Here is a 20,551-nt window from a genome sequence, read left to right as displayed (position 1 = left end):
ATCTGGACTCTTAATGGGATTGAATATACGTCAATCTAAACTCCTTTTACTTCGAATCATTTATAGCCCTACATGTGGGTGGTGATTGATGTCAACGTTCTCACTGCAATCGATGAGCCGAAGCTTAAATCAAAAGGAAAGTCAACATGTCAACCAAAGATAATATTATCATTATTTATGGTATTCGATTCTACCGATCAAGTAAAACTCAATCAAATAGTCAAAAAAAATCCAAACAATTCCGTGGATTCCTCCTCGGGAGTACAAAACGAGGGTCGGTCAAAGCCCACGAAGCAACCACTCGGCCTTCCACCGACACAGCGCCTGTTTGGTAATTTGGATTGATCGCTCGCAGCGTTCCCCGACGGATTCGATTCATTAACGTTGCAACCGCACCTTCCTTGATAAAGCCAAGCATCGCCGTCGAATAACGCCTTCCCAACGTGTGAGAGGCGTTCTTCGGATCTCTCTCCTCTCCGCTCCGCTCCTTTCCCTTCTTCCTCTTCGCCTATACCAAGACCTGCATCGGCGACCAGGGGGCGAGGAGAAGAAATTGAGATCTAGGAATCGAGAGAGGAGGTGAGAATGGCGATGGAGGCGAAAGCATTGGTGTTGGCGATGATGATCATGTTGTCATGGATTTGGGCGGTGAGGGCTGAGATCCGGGAGATGGAGGTGTGGTCGGACGCGCGGTCCATCATCCCTTTCGACGAGTTCGGGTTTACCCGGTGGGGCGGCCTGGAGCTTAATGTCACCGGCATCGCCTTCTCTTCCGCATTGGAATCGACGGCGGCGGCCGCGGGCGACATGGACTTGTCGCAGCTTGGATTCTTCCTCTGCACCCGGGACGCCTGGCTGCACGTCCTCCGCCAGTTGCAGGACCTCGACATCACCTGCGCCCTCCAGTCCGACCTCGTCCGCGTCGTTTATTCCTTCGATCGCCTCCTCCCGCCGCCCAACCCCTCCGGCGTCGCCGTCGCCCGCGCCTCCACATTCCGCCTCGCCCTTAACCTCACCGACAGCCCCGGCCAGTTCACCCTTGTCTTCGCCAACTGCCTCCCCCAGCTCCGCGTCTCCATGTCCGTCCGCTCCGCCATGTTCAACCGCCCCGACCCCTTCGATCCCTCCCGTCGCGCCTATCTCTCCGCCGGCGCTGCCGCCCTGCCCCTCGTCTACTCCCTCCTTTTCTTCGCCTACGCTGCCCTGGCCACCATCTGGGCCGCCGTCCTCCTCCGCAGGCGCCGCGCCACCTTCGGCATTCACTACTTCATGCTCGCTGTCGTCGTCCTCAAGGCCTTCAACCTCCTCTGCGAGGCCGAGGACAAGTCCTACATAGAGCGCACCGGCTCTGCTCACGGCTGGGACGTCCTCTTCTACATCTTCAGCTTTCTCAAGGGGATCTCCCTCTTCACCCTCATCGTCCTCATCGGCACCGGCTGGTCCTTCCTCAAGCCCTACCTCCAGGACCGCGAGAAAAAGGTGCTCATGGCCGTCATCCCCCTCCAGGTCGTCGCCAACATTGCCCAGGTCGCCATCGACGAATCGGGACCCTACGCCCGCGACTGGATCACCTGGAAGCAGGTCTTCCTACTCGTCGACGTCATCTGCTGCTGCGCCGTCCTCTTCCCCATCGTCTGGTCCATCAAGAACCTACGAGAGGCCGCCAGGACTGACGGCAAGGCGGCCGTCAACCTCATGAAGCTCACCCTGTTCCGCCAGTACTACGTCGTCGTCATCTGCTACATCTACTTCACCAGAGTGGTGGTCTACGCTCTCGTCACCATAACCTCCTACCGGTACCTGTGGACCAGCGTGCTGGCTGGGGAGCTTGCCACCCTCGCTTTCTATATCTTCACCGGCTACAGGTTCAGGCCCGAGGCGCACAACCCTTACCTTGCGATTGACGACGACGACGAGGAGGAGGCTGCCGCAGAGGCGCTCAGGCTGGATGACGAGTTCGAATTGTGACGCAGAAATTGCAGGGGTAATCATCCAATGCACTTCCTTGATGGGTTGTACCGTGTGCAGAACTGCTGGGGAAGCTCGAAGATGGAGGTTGGATCTACTCTTTGTCTTGTACTCGTTTTCCTTTTCCTTTGCTATCTTACAGTAATTGGATTTGCTAATTCGATGTCACAAAAAATCTGGTCTTCTTATTTAGCATCAGCATCGTCACAATAGCATGTAGCTACCCAATTATCCATGCTAGTAATGTTACTGTGTTCCAATAACTATCATGTTTCTCTGCCAGTAGAAATTTGTTTGTTTTCTTTTCTTGACGCTCTCGAGGTGTTGGTGGCTGGATAACTTGGTCTTTCCTTGCTAGTAGAATGGCTTAGATGTTCTAATCTGACTACAGAAAGGAGAATCTGAGTGCTCTATTATGGTGTTAATATTATGTATTATATACTGAGTTGTGGAAGCATCTCATCTAAAATATTTAATTGTTGAACTTCATGTGAAGGTACCAATTCCATGACATGAGCTTCTCTTTTTGTGATTATAACTGCCTCCTGAATTGGCATACAATTGTGCATCTTGTTAGATTGCCATCATCGTCCCTTTTCTTTTCTTATCTACACTAGAGGCCTCAAGAAATATAGAGAAAATGTATATGAAAGAGATATTCAATAACAAGGAGAAGGAAAAGGATTGAATAGAGAAACTCTTGAGGAGCATTTGTTGATCTCAGATGTATCATATCAATGGAAGGGGTGACTCATTATTTCGATGAATCATTTCTTCGAACAGACGAAGATTTTGTAAACACTTCCTCAAAATCTCACTTATCAGAGTTCATTGTGGAAGAATCTTTTGAAGAATTGGCCATGATATATTTGATCCATGCATAATATCATGAAAAATAGATACAAATTTGTGATTGCATCGACAATGAGCCTAAAAAAGTATCTAAAAGGATGAAATTTAGATATTTGCACCCTCTTAAAGCAAGGAATCGTGGCGGAACAAATTTCATTTTGAGAGATTTGAAAAAGCATCATCTCGTTGAAAGGTTTTATACATCTTCAACGTATTTCTTTAGAGATAGACTCCATTTTTTTCCTCTTTTTGGATGGTGAATAATTTGCAGAACATAGAGTGTGAATCAAACCCATGTTTGAATTGAAACTGAGATACTCTTGCAAGTTCTTTCCTTTTGAATTAGATAGATTCATACCTGAAAGAGGCTGACAGTAATCTTAACTGAGTAGAATAATATGTGGTAGAATTATGATTTCTTATGCTATAGAACTTTCCTCATTTTTCAAGGTATTAATTGTCTATGCTTAGGTTGTGTTGCTATCGTAGTAGAATTACTATATAATGGCAATATAGCATCTTAGATTGTGGAGAAGGGTGCATCTATCGAATAAGTCTCTTTTCTTTTTTTTTTCTCAATCGTTCTGTCTTCTATTTCTTTCAACAATACCACCTCTTGTTTAGATTCAAGCAATGACATGGCCTTTGGGTATCCTCGTATTATGTTTCACAAAATTCTCCAAGGTTTCACAGAAACCATGGTTCAATCAACCATCCTTGAGATCCAAGGAGGCTGAATGGAATCGGAGGTTTGCCTACCTTCTTATCTCTTCGTAAAGGGCCATGCAGGAAGCAAGCAAACATGCACAGAGGAGACCTGCCTACTTGTATTCGGTTCTCAGTCTTAAGGAAATAATGAACTGTTCCTTTGGAAGAATCCGTTCTTGTGGAAATACGATTACCATTGTTGTGAACTGATGAAAGGAAATCTGCCTACAAGTATGAGGTTCTCAGTCTTAAGGAAACAATGAACTGTTCCTTTGGAAGAATCCTTTAATGTGGAAATATGATTAATTGTTGTGAACTAATGAAAGGAAATCTGCCTACTTGTATGAAGTTCTCAGTCTGAGGAAATAATAAACTTTCCTTTGGAGGATTCTTTTCTTGTGGAAATATGATAACCATTGTGGTGAACTGACGAAAGGAAATCTGCCTACTTGTATGAGGTTCTCAGTCTGAGGAAACAGTGGACTGTTCCTTTGGAAGATTCTTTTCTTGTGGAAGTATGATAACCATTGTGGTGAACTAATGAAAGGAAATCTGCCTACTCGTATGAGGTTCTCAATCTGAGGAAATAATGGACTGTTCCTTTCTGAACAGGATGAGTTGTAAGTAATAATGCAGAAAATTTAGGATCCTCGTTAACAAGCTTTAGGTATGAATCTGCTCGAAAGAATGATTGGGAACACTCAAGTCACCTGAAGAGACAGCTTCAGTTGCAGGGTATGTATTTTAAATAATGAATGTGGACTGAGTCAATAGATATGAACTCTGTCGAGGGATAGAGACACTGATCTCAATGAATAGACAGCGTCTAGAAGCCGCCCAGTAACACCTCCATGGCAGAGCTATTGAGCTGGAGCGAGTCGAATCGGACCGAGATCAAAAGGCTCAATGAAGCTCGGTTGGGTAGGCCGAGGGAAAGCCTCGAAAGCTACTGACGCTCGGCCTGGACAAGTTTTGAACGAGGCCCGTTCGATGGGCTGCTGAGTCAACTCACCGGCAGTCATAACGCCCCAACGAGTCAGCCGCGTTCGTTGACTCAATGGCGGCATCGCCACTGGCACCTTCACGGCACGAGGTGATAATTATATATGAGATATTATGCGCTAACTTTAGACATGTAAAAGTATATTTATTCTGAAGGCAGACGCAGAGGTCACCCGAGAACTCTGCACATAAATAACAGCACGGTCTTTAAAGCGGGACTAAGTATAACATGCATGGATGCATGCACGGAAGGGAGCACGAGAACGTGCGTCCAAACGCTGACCTAACCGACAAAACCGAGTCGCTCGGGTTGGATGAGCCCAAAGCTTGTCCGGCGCCACATGGGAGCGCGTCTCAAGTCCGAGCCGGATAACGCCGAGACGACACTTTGTCCTATTATGTCCCCTCCCCGCGCTAAACCCACGAGGCAATGACGCACCAGATGACCAGATCCGGGGTCCCACCCGTCCCCCGCCCCAACGCGGGTACTTTTGGCATACGTCGCGGTGAGGTGATCACAGCCACCAAATAATAATGTGTACTTGTATTCACTTCGATACTCCGCGAGTATCTCAGTCAGCTGATACTGCTTTAGAGAGAGAGACAGAGATGACGTTGGCGAAGTCCCGAGTCATTCGGGGATGTTGACACCGCACCTCCATCATGTATGTGGGTGTGGGTGTGTGTGTTAACTAATCAATGTAATATATGTGTATGTGCGTGTGTGTGATGGGGAACAATGGGGGGAGGAGTAAAGGAGATCTGTGTTGGTTATAAATTGTTTTGTGTCGGTCCCATCGATTTGTATTAGGTAGGTGATGGAAGGGTGGTGGGCCCCCCCCCCCCCCCTGACAGCGCCGTCTCTCCCAACCCATCGCCTCTTCTCTCGCTCGTTGTTTTGCCCTTGTCGTCGTCGTCGCCGTCGATCTTGTTGAGGATGTACCGTTTCTGTTGCTGGTGCAGCGATAGTCTTTTACGCAGTGGTTACGGAGGTGACAGAGGAGGAGGAAGGGGAGGAGGAGGAGGAGGAGGAGGAGGAGGAGGAGGAGTCAATCAAAGTGATACTAGTGATGGCGGTAGTTGTCTCGCCTGTGCCTTTTCCTAAAGATTTTTAAGGTCAAGTGTCATGGTTTTTGGATGTTGCCTTCTCCCCCCTTGCCCCATCTCTCTCTCTCTCTCTCTCTCTCTCTCTCTCTCTCTCTCTATCCACCCAACTCGGCCAACTATTCTCGCTTTAGGGACCACCGGGTTGATCGTTCTCCACATTTCTCTCACGGGGTGGGTGGCTCTTCTCTATTCCAGTGGAATTACCCCACTAGAAGTAAGAAGGGGAAGGCCACTGAATGATACCACCTTCCTTTTCATTCGCCTCACTCGCGCAGTGCTAAATAAATAAGCTCGCTCCCCCGCTGCTTTCCACCCCTCGCCCCGCCCCTCCCTCCCACGCTCACTTGTTTGCTCTTCACTTTCCCTTCTCTCCTCTTCATCCGTTCCCTCTTCCTGCTACTTCCTGCTTGGTTTCACCTCGCCCATCGGCCGTGCTCAGCCATGAGCATCTCTGTGAATGGCCAGTCCTGCGTCCCCCCGGGCTTCCGCTTTCACCCCACCGAGGAGGAGCTGCTCAACTACTACCTGCGGAAGAAGGTCACCTCCGAGAAGATCGACCTGGACGTTATCCGCGACGTCGATCTCAACAAGCTCGAGCCCTGGGACATCCAAGGTGACATTTCGATCTCTTCTCCTTCGATCGATCGAGCGTCTCGTGTCATGGACTTACTTCCTGTTTCCATACCCTAATGCGCGTTGCAGAGAAGTGCAGGATCGGTTCGACTCCGCAGAACGACTGGTACTTCTTCAGCCACAAGGACAAGAAGTACCCGACGGGGACTCGAACCAACCGAGCCACGGCCGCTGGGTTCTGGAAAGCCACCGGCCGTGACAAGGTCATCTACTCCAGCGTCAAGCGTATCGGGATGAGGAAGACGCTCGTGTTCTACAAAGGTCGCGCCCCTCACGGCCAGAAGTCGGATTGGATCATGCACGAGTACCGGCTCGATGACCACTCCGACCTCCTCTCTCAATCCAACGTACGTACGTGTACACGCATGCACCGATAGTATTCGTCGGCAGATCTCTGCACTGCCTTTTTGTCGTCACCGTATGCATATGCCAAACTAGTGGAATCCGTTTAAGATATGCTCTCTCGTACGTTATCTGTGACTTAGACCTCGAGCGCCATGGGAGAAGCGACAAACCAGGAAGACGGGTGGGTGGTCTGCCGGGTGTTCAAGAAGAAGAACCACCACAAGAGCATCGGCAGCCCGAACAACTCCTGCTCCGTCACCAGCGACGCCAAGACCCAGCTGCTGCACCACCCGGGCAGCGGCGACGACGCATTGGACCAAATCCTCCAGTACATGGGCAGATCGTGCAAGCGGGAAAGCCATGGGACGAGCATCAACGACGTGAACCCGAACAACGCCAACCGGCATCTCAGGCCGATCGAAACCGTCTTCGCTTGCGGCCTGCAGGAGATGTTCATGAAGCTGCCGGGTCTCCAGAGCCCGTCCGTCCCGTCGCTCCCCGATACCTTCCCTCTCGACCACTCTTGCGACAACCAAACAAGCTACGGCTCGTCGGCGGTGCTGCACGCGGGCGCGAGCTCGGGCAATGGCTACTGTGCGGATCCAGCCGTCGGGGACTGGGCTGCATTCGACCGCCTACTCGCCTCGCAACTCAACGGCCCATTCGAGGAGCCGAAGCCGCTGCCCTGCTGCGACGACCCCTGCTTCACCTTCCACTCGTCCGCCGGTTACCACCATGGCGGCGGCGGCGGCGGCGGCGGCAGTGGCGACGGCGATCTCTGGAGCATGACGCGGACGACTTCGTCCCAGTCGGACCGCATCAGCCACGTGTCTATGTAAGAGAACGGCGGCATTGACTCCGCCGCTGACACAAACTAGCGAGCGACAGGGCATGCGGACGGACACTACACTGTCGCTCCCAGCACTCAGTATACATTAAATAAGGAGAGGAAACGTCCTATTGTATAATTTGGGATGCGGTGGTACGTAAGTGGCGATGTTGCCGTTAGGATAGAGAAGAGCAGAAGGTTTGGAGTGCGTAGTATGGGCGTGGGTGTGGTGTACGTGCTCCTCCTGAGTTAACCTTTTCAAAGAGAAGAACGCATGATGAGTCTGGATTCTAACCATCTCCTTGGTTGGTTGGATCCGTCGAGAGATATCGGTGGGCATCTTGTTTGTCGTGACAGCGAGAAAAAGGTGGGGAGGGAAAGGTGAGGGAGGGTTTGGTCCCTCCAACCCTTTCCTCTCCGGCGAATGGGAAGAAAAGGAGAGGTTGGCGTATGTTGGGTAGTCATGCACATGGGGAGAGCATAGCCGCCGTACCGTGGCTCCTTTCTTGTTTCCCGCAATAATTTCCAGAGAGCGAGAGCCAGAGAGAGAGAGAGAGAGAGAGAGAGAAAAGGAATCAGTGATGAGCTTTTGGAGTAGCTCGAAGAGCTACGGGGGAATAGCCAGCAGCCATGACAGAAACAGCTCGCCTATGTCTTCATGTGAGAGGAAGAGTGCAGAAACGAAAGCATCATGGGATCTAATGAGGAGGGAGAGGGCCCGATGAGAGGACTGGCTGATTCCAAGCCATCACCATGCATGCAAACGAGTGGACCTGCGTGTGTTGTGCGCATCAGAGACACTCACGTACACCGAGTGCAGCACTCGTCAACCACGGTAGATAGATTAGATGCAGCGCTATCGTTAGGCCGAAGTAGGAAGCGATAAGGTAGGGGAGAGAAAAAGAGAAGGAGAAACACTCACACAGCTTGTTCTTTATATTTAACGATCGGTTCATCTCTTGCCGCTGTTCTTTATATTTCTAACGATCCTAAGAGCTTCCATCGAACCCGACTCTATTTTCAAACCCAAAGAAAAGATTATGGAAGGTTAGATCTCGATGTGCATCAGATCTACTGTTAGATGCCAATCACCACACTGTACATACATGCTTGCTAGGGTTCCGATGAATGATAATACTCGAGTCAGTTTGGAGCAAAGCACCGGAAAGGAAATGCTGCACCTGTTACATCATCTTCCACATACAAGGACATGTCCACAGGGCTGTAAACGTGGCACCAATAGGCTTTGGAGGGTAAAGAAGACAAAAGAGAAATAATACATGCACATGAGAGAGGAAATTAGGGTTACTAAACCCCCGACATAGCTACGTAAAAAAGGACTGGATAAATCCCTAGCCGTAGGTGATGTAAGTTTGCATCGAGGCAGACCGAGTCACGTCGGATTCGAATTATATAGAAAAATAAACACTTATTCTTTGTTTGAATTCACGATCAAACAAAAGAGTTTGCCACGTCAGCCAAATATTACAATAATTTGTTTCTCGACTATTCCACTTAACGTATGCATCGTCAACAACAACAACAACAACAACAACTACTACACCCGATGAGATCAGAGTTTAGAATACCTAATATCAATCTTCTCATAACCACCTTAACGGTATTTTAATTCCTTTTATCAATCGTTTAGCTCTTGTTTGACTCCTCGAATGAGGTCGACCTGCTTCTACGTGTTGCTGAGCGATCGACTTTGGAGACAATAAACGCTAATATGGAGATTCGTGGAGTCGATAATGATTTTTCGATGCTCAAATTAATAATAATAATAATAAACTTATGTAGGAGAGATACTTGAGGAAAATATTTTAAATTAAAATTTGACATTGATATTTTTGACGTGTCGCCACGTGATTGGCATAGAATCGAAAGCGCATGGTTTGGGTGGTGGTCCTCGTGAGCCGGCCTCGACCGTGCCCGTTGCACAGGAGGTTCGATGACCACCACCACCACCTGCAGCATGGGACACCTGCGAAGCAAGCTGCTCCGTCCTCCCCAAAAGGCAAGCCCTCCTCCTTGGGCACCGGCCGTCGTCCCCCACCTCGCCGTTACACGTATCAAGGCAGAGAGAGCTTCCTTGTCCTCAACAAAGACACCTCCTCCTCCTCATCCTTCAACTCATCCATCCATCCCAGTATCCGCATTGAGGTCGGACGTCACAGCCACTCATCCTCCCCGACCCTCCGCTTTGTGGCGATGTCCCGCTACCTACCAACTGCAACCGTTCCAGCGATACGTCTCCGTTACAGGTATTCCTTCTCATGGGTTGGGGCCATCGTGCTCATCCCGCACGTGTCAGGTGAAGCAAGGGGCGAAAGGATTTGTCGTCGCGGCAGCTATGGAGTCGGTACATGAGATGGTGCGTGCATCGTGTATCTCCCTCCCTCCGTCCCTCCTGTTCACTGTGCAGGCCGTCGAGTGATGCTTCTCTTTCAGCTAACGTGTTTCACGCACCCTCCTGTGCGGTGCAGTGCGGTGCAGTGCCGTGCAGTGCAGTGCAGTGCCTCCCTTTCCTTTTTGACTATTTGGCCCGGCGGTGGGAATCGGATCTCCAGGGATCCGCTGTTCCTCAGACGCCACTCCCCTTCCCTTCTTCCTATCATTCGTCTGCTTTTCTTTGTCCTTTTCTGTATCAATTGTGTTCACCCAATCTCTCTCATCGCCGCTCCTCTCGTGATTTGGATTCTTCGTGACACTTTCAGATGCTGTCATTTAAGTTAACTCGGCTACCTAATTTGAACAGTAGGAGGTCTCACCGAAACGGGTTAGATGAGATGCACATTTGGGTTAGTAGAAGCTTGAAATTTTATGCCAACTTTTGCAAGCAATCAGTGTGGTGATTGATATCAGCTATATCTGTTAAGGAAGTTTCTCCCACCAACTAAATGAAATGAAGGAAACATCAAACACACGTGTCAGAAATTTCTTCCACCAACTTAATTATTATAAATGCAGGAGGAGCTTGATGCACAATAAAAGTGGAGGAGAGTTATCATGATGGTTCGTTAGTCTCGCTCGACATGAAGTTTCCGCCATTGCCTTTTTTGACATCCACGGTAAAGATCAGGTGAGCTGATGAGGATGAAGGAGGGAGAAGGAGGAGCAGGAGGGAAGGACCCGCCCCTCCTCTCCCTAAAGCATCAGCTGATTCCATTCATTTCATGTCGATTGAATGCGGTGGGGCCATGAAAAGAATATTTCCGTTGGCCTGTTCTTGTCTTCCACCCTCCTCCCCCCCCCCCCCCCCCCCCCTTCATTGCATCAATTCCTACTATGAGATCCGTGAATTCATGGAGACATGCTTTCCGGTAGCCACAAGCTTTGAGTTCGGCATGCCATGTAGAGAGTGATGTCTCAGACAAATCTAGCATTTGATCCACTTGTCCTTGCAGCAACAAATATCAAATGATGCTTTATAAGTGTGTGGGTGAGTGCCCGCGCATCTTTAGTGTGCAGAAAGAAAGGCATGCAGGTTAGATGTAGCATCACTGGTGTCAAATATGTCATGGCAGTATGGTTTTGATTTCCATTACATGTCAATATCTGCTCTGTGATGCAAGTAAAGCTTGCATTATGAGAAGACACTTGCTCAACTTTATGTTCTACAGCAAATGGCCGGATGCTACAATGCTTGCAGACCAACAAAATGCTCGACAGAGTACGACAGCTCAATTTGGAGTGATGGATCGATAGTAGAAATTTTGATTGCGACTCCAAGAGTATCTGCTTGATGGATGATACAACAAAAAAAAAACTCCAAATTTCTAATTCTAATTGTAGAACACCGAAATTTATATCATTAGAACAACACACGCCTTCCATGGTTTCTCAAAACACAAACAAAGGTCGTGTTCTGCTTTAGCTGGCAGCTCCGGGGTTGCCCGTGGGCAATTGGGCAACCAAGGTTTCGACAGGGATCTTAATGACATCCCACCTGATGCTGATATCAGATAGATACCGACTGATACTGTACATGGCACCCGCCACCACCAGGCCACCGCCGCCTGTTGCCAAGAACCCAAGAGGAGATGATGCAACCAGAGTCATTGCAGCTGCAAGGGACGATATTTGCCCACTTCGTGTGGTGCCACCGGAAGATGCATCCACCAGCAGCCCGGTTTTGCAATACATGGCAAAGTCCTCACAGTTGTTGTTGAACAAGCTATACGTGCCGAATCCATTGTTACCGAGGAGATATCGTGCTCGATGGAGGACGACTTCGGGGGGATCTGAAACTGCAAGCGTGCAGGTTCCCCCACGAGCTTGAGTGATGAAGAAAGCTGGAGTTACGGAGTAACGAAAGAGGCAGAGGTTAAATCCAGCGAGAAAGCAGTCAAGGCATGATTTGGTTACTCCATTTTGTCTGCTCTGATCAACACCACACCTTTCACAAACAGGTGTGGAATTCCTCCATGGAGAGGAGGAGATGGAGAAAATTCGGTTTACAAAAGTTCCTGTTCCAATTTCCTGTCCTGCTGCCCCTGTGTAGTGAATCACCATGCCATCCCCCACATATATCCCTAGAAAATAAAAAAAAAGTAAAAAAAAGACCAGTGATCATATGTTATTATCATACTTACAACAAGACATGAGAATATATGACTAGTACAGAAAGTAACATACAATATTCACAGAAATTGGGCATGTCAGATTATTTAGTTACAGAAAGCACCAAGCCTTCTTGGAAAAAGAGAGTCATATAAATAAAGGTTGAAAAAACAACCTGATGTGAAGCATCTAATTAATAGGACGATCGCTATGCAAACTCTCTCACAGACCATCTATCACTCCACTTCCTCTATTTCCCCTGTTCAACAGTACTCTTGTAGTTGTTTTGTAGTTAAACTTACAATAAATGGTCTCTGACATCAACAAAAGTGTTTTGCCTTCCTCTTAACCAGAGAAAATACATCAGAGGCATCATCACTCATGTTTATTATTGAACAATGCGTTCGATATTTATGTGCTCTCTAGGGGAGAATGTTTTCGAGGGCTTTCGAAAGGCTTGCAATGTAAATGTACAGCAGAGAAATATGAGTAGAGACTGCAAATAGTAAAAGGAACTTGACTGGAAGCAAATGCAAGGCATCACACAGGAATGAGTACATGAAAATAGAAATTTCTTGATAGAACCAAACCAGAATCCAAGAACTAACCATTTAGCTTCAACATCATGCAACTCAAGTTCAACATTCCCGCTGCCAAATTTGGATAAGCAAATCACCTTAACATTAGGTTTAAAAAAATAATGAATTTTAGAATGACTTGTGGTGCGTAATGGTTCAAAGAGGGACTAGCATGGTTAGTAATTTTTCACTACTGATGGATAGACTCTAGTTGGGCGATCAGTACATCTAAAACTAGATAAGCAAGACTTTCATATGTAGGATAATTTTTTTTCTTTTGGAAACCAGTATGGTAAAAATTCCAAGGATGCTTCCATGAATTTTAAACAGGCAAAGTTCATGCTTGATGTCGCTGGTAGAAATACAGTATAACAGTATAACAGAGAGCAGGTCGATAAAATGATCTATCGGCATTAGCAATTGACCTTTTAATGATTTTGAGGCTTTGAAATCTAAACAAATTGCAAACATTTGAAGAGCTTAAATAGAAGGCTCCCAAGATGGGATAATGGTAAAGGAGATGCAATCCAAGAGTGCAAGGTGAGGCGATTGACAAAGTTCTAGAACCTGGCATGCCCACTCACACTATACCAAGAAAGACCGAGGATGAAGAAAGAAGAGGAGCAGACCATGATGGGCGTAGATGCAGGCGGATCTCCATGAATAGATGTGATCGCCGGGAACCAGCTGCTCCCTCTCGATCCTGTTGGAGAAAACCCCTGTGCTGGCTCCTCCTCTATCTCCCCTTGAAGCGAGGCTAGGTTCCATATGTCACGGCCCGATATGCTTTTAACTCTGTACATGCATAACTCACCACTTCAAAATCCACAATTATAGAAGTAAATATTTTCTTAAATATAATATTTTTTTGTAGTTACAATGATAAATTTATCAATTGAGAAACCTAAAACTTTTTGGGAATGCTACTTAAAAATCAAAAAGTCTACTCGACTCAAGTCTCAAGTCTAATACAAGTCAATAGATTGCTCTTAAAATAAATATAAAATAAAAATATATCAGCAATCCATACTGAGTAGAAAACTCCAAAGGCTTCAATAATCACAAAATATTTTCAATCATTATATACTAACACTTTCATATGAAATGAAAGTAAATCATTTCTTCAAAAAGTCCATATATCAAATAAGAACTTATAAATCATTATTAATAACAATAATTCTTATGCAATAAACAAAATCATACATCAATCTCATACAAATATATTTCAATTGTCAAATGACATCCACATATAACATATGCATACATCGGACAACCGACGGTGCACTCTACCAAGATGTATCACTGCATGGATAGTTTTCATATTCTCCCAGAAACGGATGGAGAGAACTCATATTGCAATACCAACAACAAATGAAGTAATGTCCCTAACCTAACTCCAAGTAATACATGTTCTTTCCCACAACGGATGGAGGATCGTCTAGCCATCATCTCTAACGACCCACTAATGCTGAAGGAGATTACCATATCAATACTAACATGCTTGCTCTTAGTAAGAAAACAAAGTCCTCATCATTAGTTATCATAACCGTTCATTTTTATTTATTTCGTTCATGCATGCAATCAAATAAACAATATAAAATATCATGATAGACTATGCTTGGTATATGACCTGAGAGACTTAGTCTATTAAAGGCTTCACACTAGGATGGACTTGTAGTTCTTTTCGTGCAGTACTCCTAACATTGATAACTCACCATAGCCATTTTTACCTCATGATAGCAATCAGACATAAACTATGTATCATATCAATAATGTTAGTGTCAAATAACATTTAAACTTAAAAACCATTGATTATTTTCAAATTTCTTTATATAACTTTAATTAAGTCTTCTAAATTTGTTAAATCATAAAATCATGAGATGTCAATCACTCTACAATCCATAATTGGCCTAAATTATAAAATAATTGATTTAAACTGACTAAGATTTTAGCTAAGACCCAACTGAACCAGCATCAAATTAACGCAACATTGGTCTACAATCACCCTAAACCAACTCAGTTAGACTTCAGTGCACACAATTTGGGCTAAGCCGATTTGAAAAGGACAAGATAGGTTCAGAATCACCCTGAATTGGCCAATCTGGCTTGGTTAGGTCAAGATACAAGGATCGAACCAAGGCCACGAGCTGCCCTACACATGGGGCATAAGCGTTGTGGCCCCTATGGGCCGCTAGCATGGCCCAGTATGGGCTGAAAACATGAGCTGCACGTGCCACAAACTGAAGCGGACAGCAATAGGCTGGGTGCAAAGCTGGGCTGCCCTTGGGCCGTGCCAACACATACCAAGTCAAAACAACCGAGCCACGCGAGGCCTCACTGAGCAAGGCCACTACAAAATGAGGCGAAGGCTTGGGTCCAAGCCATGCAAACCTAGGGTCATGCCAATCACAAGCCAACCCCCACACTACAAGCCATTAGCCTGCTGTCTCAGCACCCTGGTTTAGATCAGATGGGGCCTGAATTTACCCAGGATAGGTTGACCATGGGCTGCATGGACTGGCTCGGGTTGGGTTAGCCTGGCCCACCCATGGACTTCTCAATCTCAATTAGGAATTCATTATCTTCTCTTTGTCAAACATAAATTAAACTGTCAATTAATTGATAAATGAAATAAGAAAATCTAATTTAAACATTAAATATAATGAAGTTAACAACAACAAGCAAATTAATTTAATCAAATAAATTAACATGTCACAATGATTAACTTAATTTAAAGAATCATGCAATACTTTCATGAAATTCATTAATTTTTTTATTTATTAACCATGATTCAATATTTAAACTAATTAAAACAAAAACATAAAAAAATGTAAGATTAATTCAATATCTGAGAATTATTGATCATAGTTCAAAATTTTATAATAATAAAGTTAACAAATTTCATGCATCCATATTTTTTAAAAATATTAACAAAACAATTCAAGAAAAGGTAGAGAATAAAACTTACTTCAATATAGAGTTCCCGCAACTTTTTACAGTATTGATGAATATTAGAGAGACTTGACCAATATTATATTCGAGGGGTTCTCTTAAAAAAGAAAGACAATTTATCTCAAATTTATTAATTAATTAGATTCCTAACTAATACATTATATATTAATTAATTACATTCCTAGCCAGCATGTTATATTTCAGAAGAGGGAGGGTTTCCCTCAAAGAAAGAAAGATATTTTGTTTCGAACAAATTAATTAAATTACTAACTTAGCTTAGATAACTAAGGAAGCAGATTTCAATTATTAACCAAGGAAACAAATCAAAGTGAATAAGGTAAATCCCTGATTAAAAATTCCCAATTCAGGAAATGGGAGAAAATATCCATTGATTACAACAAAAGAGCAAGTGCGAAGAGACAAGAAAGGGACAACAACACGCATTTTTTCTTCGCTTAAATGTGAAGCAGGCCTTTTTTGCTTCGCTTAAATGTGAAGGAAGCCATCTCTCCCTCTTTCCTAGCCTCCCTCTTATTTGATTTGCTTCATAGGATCTTGCCGGTCGTGGCTGATAAAATCCCACCACACACGATGGAGATCTCACCGTTCCCTATGAAACCGCAATATAATTGGAACTTGATAATGTGATTTTTCTATATGTTTTGAGATATATGACCCTTTAACTTATATTTTATTAAGTTTTGGCTTAATATCTTTATTTGTTCAAAAGATCTCATTGCAGAGATGATCTCATTATTGCCAATAAAATTTTTTTCGATTCTTAATGACTTTGATAATGAGACTTCAGGTGAGATGTCAAAACTACGTGAAAGTCAACTAGTTAATAGCTCACGGTCTGACAATCACAGCCACAAATTAGACTTGAATAACTCATTTTATTGTAACGAAAACTACGAAAGTAGTGATGTTCAACAGTAATGTTATTGTTGTTTTGGTAGACTTGAATAACTCATCTACCCCTCCACTTCCCATGTTCAACAGTAATGTAATTGTTGTTTAGTAGTTCAACTCAAGACAAATGATTCATGACAATCAAAATTTCTTGGACTTCCTTCTAACCAGCAAAAAAACAACAGAGGTATCATCATCCATGTTTAGTCTTAAACAATGTGTTCCATTTTGTGTGTGCTCTCTACAGGTGGACGTGTTGGAGGACTTCTTTAACAAAGAAAAAGACTTGGAAAGTTTTGCAATGCAAATGTAAGAATTAAAACAACATTACATACTGCGGATAATAATAGGAAGACTAGAAGCAAATGCAAGACCTCACACAGAGAAGGAATGAGTACATCAACTTGAATGGGAAGTCCCCAAAATAGAAATATCTTGAGAGTACGAATCCAAAATACAACATGCAACTCAAGTTCAATATCCCCAGTGACAAAATTGGATGAGCAAATCACCTTAACATCAGATTTAAGAAATCATGGATACAAAAACGACTTGTGGTGCATAATGGAGCAAATAGCACTAGTGTGGTCACTAATTCCTCACTCCTGGTCGATCGACTCTAGTTGGACAATCAGTACATTTAAAACCACTAATAACAAGAATTCCAAGTATGCTTCCACGATTGATGTGTCTCGTAGAAAAGACAGTACAGGAAACAGATAGCAAATCTACAAAACGATCCACATGCGAAGACGTGTTACATCGGTGATTGACCTATAACGACGTTAGGGCCTTGAAAGCTGAACGAATTGCACACATTTAAGGAGCGATTGATAGAATGGCTACCAAAATTAGGATATTGCCAAAAAAAAGCGCGATTCAAGAGGGCTAGGCTATGAGATCAGCGAAACTATCGAACCGAGAATGAAGAAAAAAGGAGGAACGGACCGTGATTCAGGTAGATGTAGCCGGATCTCCAAGAATATATATGATCGACGGGCACAGGCCGCTCCCTCTCGATCGTGTTGGAGAAACCCCCATGACGGCTGCTTCCCTTTCTCCCCCTGCGGCGAGGCTAAGGTTACAGAAGAACGGGTGGGGGAGAGAGGAGGAGAGGGAGGGCAAGAGGGCGCTTTCTTTTTCTTCGCGTAAACGCGAAGGAAGCTATCTCTCGTCTTCCCTCGCCTCCATCGGGTCGCTTTGCCTCGTACGGTATCCGCCATGGAGATGTCGCGGTTCCAAATGGAACCATCGGAGTATTCCTGACCGGCCACGGATATCGATTACAGGAAGTCATCAGAGAGATGGACGGTGAGTGATGTGACAAGTGGGGATCAATCAGAGCGCGTCGATGGTTTCGAGATTTATTTTTTTTTTTTCTGAAAATGTATACATATCTATAAAAATAAAATAGCATTTAAAATCATAAAACTATACATTATTATATTAATTCACAATATTAAGATCAAGATATGTGTCTCAATTACTTTTCATTGATTCACGATTAATATTTGTTGCCCTTTAATTTTAATTTTATCGATGGGATTTTTATTTTTTTGCTTGTTCACGCCATTAATCGTGCCATTTATTGAGACCGCTCATTTATCATATTTTTAGCCTCTCACTTAAATTCAATATCTTTCACAATCAAAGTGATTTCAGTGATACGGGTTGGAAATGTCGAATGATTGGAGCTCAATAAATGACATTATTTTTCGGACCATGTAACTGTCTTTGGATTACCAAATAATGAGCAAATGCATCATTATCTTTAGGCCATTTCATTAATGCGTTGTTATGGCCACTGCACTAATCTCAGCATCATAATTCGCAATAAGTAACAGTCTTTATCTATTACTATTATTATTCTTATTATTACCGTTAGAGAATCGTTAGTTGTCGCTTCTATCTGCTTCATTGCAAAAGAGTGAAGCGATAATTAACGCAATACATATTTTATTATATATATATATATATATATATATATATATATATATATATATATATTCAAATACCGATGTCGAAGGATCTGACGTGCATCGTTTGACCTTTTGAAGGTGTGAAGTGGCACGTTTCGTGCGTTTGACCCACGAGGGTTACTTGTTGGCCATGGCTTTGACTTTTTGTATTAGGTGCATCGGCTGGCCGGCCTCCTTTTCCTCGGCTCTGATCTCTCTGTCATCTCCCACATGAAGTAATCCCATCAGACATTTCTTGATGATCGTGATGGACTGTGATGCGTCCTCACACCGGTACTGATATGAATCGGTTCCTGAATGTTAAGTGTACAACAGTTACGTAGATGTGGGGAATGAAGATGGTAAGCAAATCGAATTGAGACGTCTACTTTAGCAGGAAAAAGAAAAAGAAATCGTCGCTTAAAGGAAAGGATAAAAAGATTTATGTCGGGTGGAATACTTTATCAACCTATGCACACCTTCGGCGCCGCCCACATCACCTTTGATCGGACGGCTGCGGTATTAGGATGGGGAGAATGGACGGTTGATCGATGTGGAGTTTCTTGGATGCGAAGGATGGCTCTTTTATTTAAACCGATGGTTGACCGAGATTAGTACAGGAGATGATCGAATCACGCCCGTCCATCTGAAGGTTAAGAACCGTACACCGTACGATTCTGCGGCTTCGTCGAGACATTGCCACGCGAAGAACGAGGATGAGGCAGGAGAATAGTAAAAGGGGGGAGGAATGGGTGGCGATAAGAGAGAGGGAAAGGTCACAGGAGATCCGCGGAGGCTGTGACGGACGAGCCGCCGGACCAGAATACCATCCAACTCTTCGTCCACTCGCGCTGATCATAATAAAGGCGAGTTAATAGGGACGAGGTGGAAACAAAGAAAGGGTGAAAGGCTGAGAACGAGAGAGAGAGAGAGCGAGCGAGCGAGAGAAGGAAATCTTCCACCTTTTCCCCGTATTATTCTCGATCGCCTTCCCTCTCGCTTCATTTGAAACTGCCCTTCTATTCTTGATCCACTGTTCCTCTCCATATATCTCCTGCTCGTGTTTGTATAGATTCACGCCATCCTATATTTCAGGGTGAGATGCATGGTTTGGTCCACTGATCGATCCGTATTCGGTAGGGGAAGGGGAATGGCGTTAACAGCAGAGGCGACGGCGGCGGCAAAAGCGGGGTATGTGACGAGAAGAGGGGAGAAGGGCGGCGGGCCGGCGCCGTTGTTCCGAGCGGACTACATGTTTTGGTGGGAGCAGCAGGGGGAGTTCATGGAGCGCCGGCAACTCTTCCTTCGGAGCTACCACTTCTCCCGTAGGCAGGGCCCTCGTGAGCGGGTGCGCCGCACCCTGCTCCGCGTCCGCCGCCTCGTCTGGGCCCGCCTCCGCGCCGCCCGCCGTCTGCCTCGCCTCCTCTGGGCCAAGCTCCGCGCCGTCTTGTCCGGCGGCGGCGTCGGCCGCAGGAGGCGGCGCTCCCACCGCCTCGGCTCCGTCCAGTTCCAGCGGCTGCCACACCGACGCAGCGCCAGCAACAGCAGTAGCGGCTCGTCCGCCGAGTGGTCCAGCTGGTGATCCATTCGACGCAGCGCCAGCAACAGTAGTAGCGGCTCCTCCGCCGAGTGGTCCAGCTGGTGCCCGCATGGATCACACACGGAGGAAGCAGTAACGTCAGCAATCAGGAAGCGGAAGCAGAGGCTGCCGCTGCTTTGTTGTCATCTACTGTTCTTTGACTTCACCTACTATGTATGCTTTACCTGCTTTCCATATCGTCTCATGTGAACAAACATTACAGTCATGTCCTTCTCTGCACCGGAGTGCGAAATATTGCCGGCCTGCTAACGTCGTTGGTACCGAGGAGCTTCCACCACCAGCTTCTTCTTCCTATCGCATCAAAAGTCGCGCCAACCAAACAAATGGAAGCATCTTGAATCGTTTCAAAGGATGTAAATCTAATCCAACGATTTCCTCTTGGTCTTCGGTCACATTACTGAGTTATTTATTCGCGCTATTTACTTGACCAACCCGATAATCGTCCACCAAATTCTACCTCGAGCTCAGGCATGAGAAAACACGATGTGGACCCCTGAGCTCAGGCGTGGTTTATTGCTCTTTAGTGCCGTTGGTTGGCGAG

General features: G+C 45.5%; 4 protein-coding genes across 5 annotated transcripts; 3 read left to right on the top strand and 1 right to left on the bottom strand.

The window, feature by feature from the left end:
* Positions 1–324: 324 nt before the first annotated feature.
* On the top strand, positions 325–2,273 carry LOC103977974 (protein CANDIDATE G-PROTEIN COUPLED RECEPTOR 7-like). The gene has a single exon (XM_009393660.3). It carries the CDS (start codon positions 586–588, stop codon positions 1,966–1,968), a length of 1,383 nt encoding a protein of 460 aa, XP_009391935.1. The 5' UTR covers positions 325–585; the 3' UTR covers positions 1,969–2,273.
* Positions 2,274–5,938: 3,665 nt separating this feature from the next.
* LOC103977973 (NAC domain-containing protein 43) lies at positions 5,939–7,725 on the top strand. Its single transcript, XM_009393659.3, has 3 exons — positions 5,939–6,250; positions 6,340–6,617; positions 6,756–7,725. The coding sequence occupies exons 1-3, from the start codon at positions 6,079–6,081 to the stop codon at positions 7,452–7,454; spliced, it is 1,149 nt and encodes a 382-aa protein (XP_009391934.2). The 5' UTR covers positions 5,939–6,078; the 3' UTR covers positions 7,455–7,725.
* A 3,409-nt stretch (positions 7,726–11,134) lies between these two features.
* Positions 11,135–17,709, bottom strand: LOC103977972 (protein LEAD-SENSITIVE 1). Its single transcript, XM_009393658.3, has 3 exons — positions 17,401–17,709; positions 13,218–13,383; positions 11,135–11,982 (listed from the first exon to the last, which is right to left on the bottom strand). Exons 2-3 carry the CDS (start codon positions 13,354–13,356, stop codon positions 11,321–11,323), a joined length of 801 nt encoding a protein of 266 aa, XP_009391933.2. The 5' UTR covers positions 13,357–13,383; positions 17,401–17,709; the 3' UTR covers positions 11,135–11,320.
* A 1,353-nt stretch (positions 17,710–19,062) lies between these two features.
* On the top strand, positions 19,063–20,428 carry LOC135621596 (uncharacterized). 2 transcript variants are annotated; one of them, XR_010490774.1, is made up of 2 exons: positions 19,063–19,381; positions 19,506–20,428. XR_010490774.1 is itself a non-coding variant. In XM_065123450.1 (2 exons), the coding sequence occupies exon 2, from the start codon at positions 19,561–19,563 to the stop codon at positions 19,990–19,992; it is 432 nt and encodes a 143-aa protein (XP_064979522.1). In that variant the 5' UTR covers positions 19,148–19,381; positions 19,551–19,560; the 3' UTR covers positions 19,993–20,428. The 2 variants fall into 2 exon arrangements, 1 of the variants encoding a protein (XP_064979522.1); XM_065123450.1 differs by having other exon boundaries at positions 19,148–19,381; positions 19,551–20,428.
* Positions 20,429–20,551: the final 123 nt, after the last annotated feature.

Source organism: Musa acuminata, chromosome BXJ1-3 (genome assembly GCF_036884655.1).
Source record: "Musa acuminata AAA Group cultivar baxijiao chromosome BXJ1-3, Cavendish_Baxijiao_AAA, whole genome shotgun sequence".
Taxonomy (NCBI): domain Eukaryota; kingdom Viridiplantae; phylum Streptophyta; class Magnoliopsida; order Zingiberales; family Musaceae; genus Musa; species Musa acuminata.
This window is presented reverse-complemented; position numbering and strand designations above follow the sequence as displayed.

What these genes read in the sequence shown, in the direction of transcription:
- LOC103977974 (XM_009393660.3), top strand. Translation starts at nt 586, where the DNA reads ATGGCGATGGAGGCGAAAGCATTGGTGTTGGCGATGATGATCATGTTG.
- LOC103977972 (XM_009393658.3), bottom strand. Translation starts at nt 13,356, where the DNA reads ATGGAACCTAGCCTCGCTTCAAGGGGAGATAGAGGAGGAGCCAGCACA. An exon ending in CTGCATCTACGCCCATCATG is followed by an intron (nt 11,983 to 13,217) that starts GTCTGCTCCTCT and finishes TTTATTTTCTAG; the next exon opens with GGATATATGTGGGGGATGGC.
- LOC103977973 (XM_009393659.3), top strand. Translation starts at nt 6,079, where the DNA reads ATGAGCATCTCTGTGAATGGCCAGTCCTGCGTCCCCCCGGGCTTCCGC. An exon ending in CGAGCCCTGGGACATCCAAG is followed by an intron (nt 6,251 to 6,339) that starts GTGACATTTCGA and finishes TGCGCGTTGCAG; the next exon opens with AGAAGTGCAGGATCGGTTCG. An exon ending in ACCTCCTCTCTCAATCCAAC is followed by an intron (nt 6,618 to 6,755) that starts GTACGTACGTGT and finishes TCTGTGACTTAG; the next exon opens with ACCTCGAGCGCCATGGGAGA.
- LOC135621596 (XM_065123450.1), top strand. Translation starts at nt 19,561, where the DNA reads ATGGCGTTAACAGCAGAGGCGACGGCGGCGGCAAAAGCGGGGTATGTG.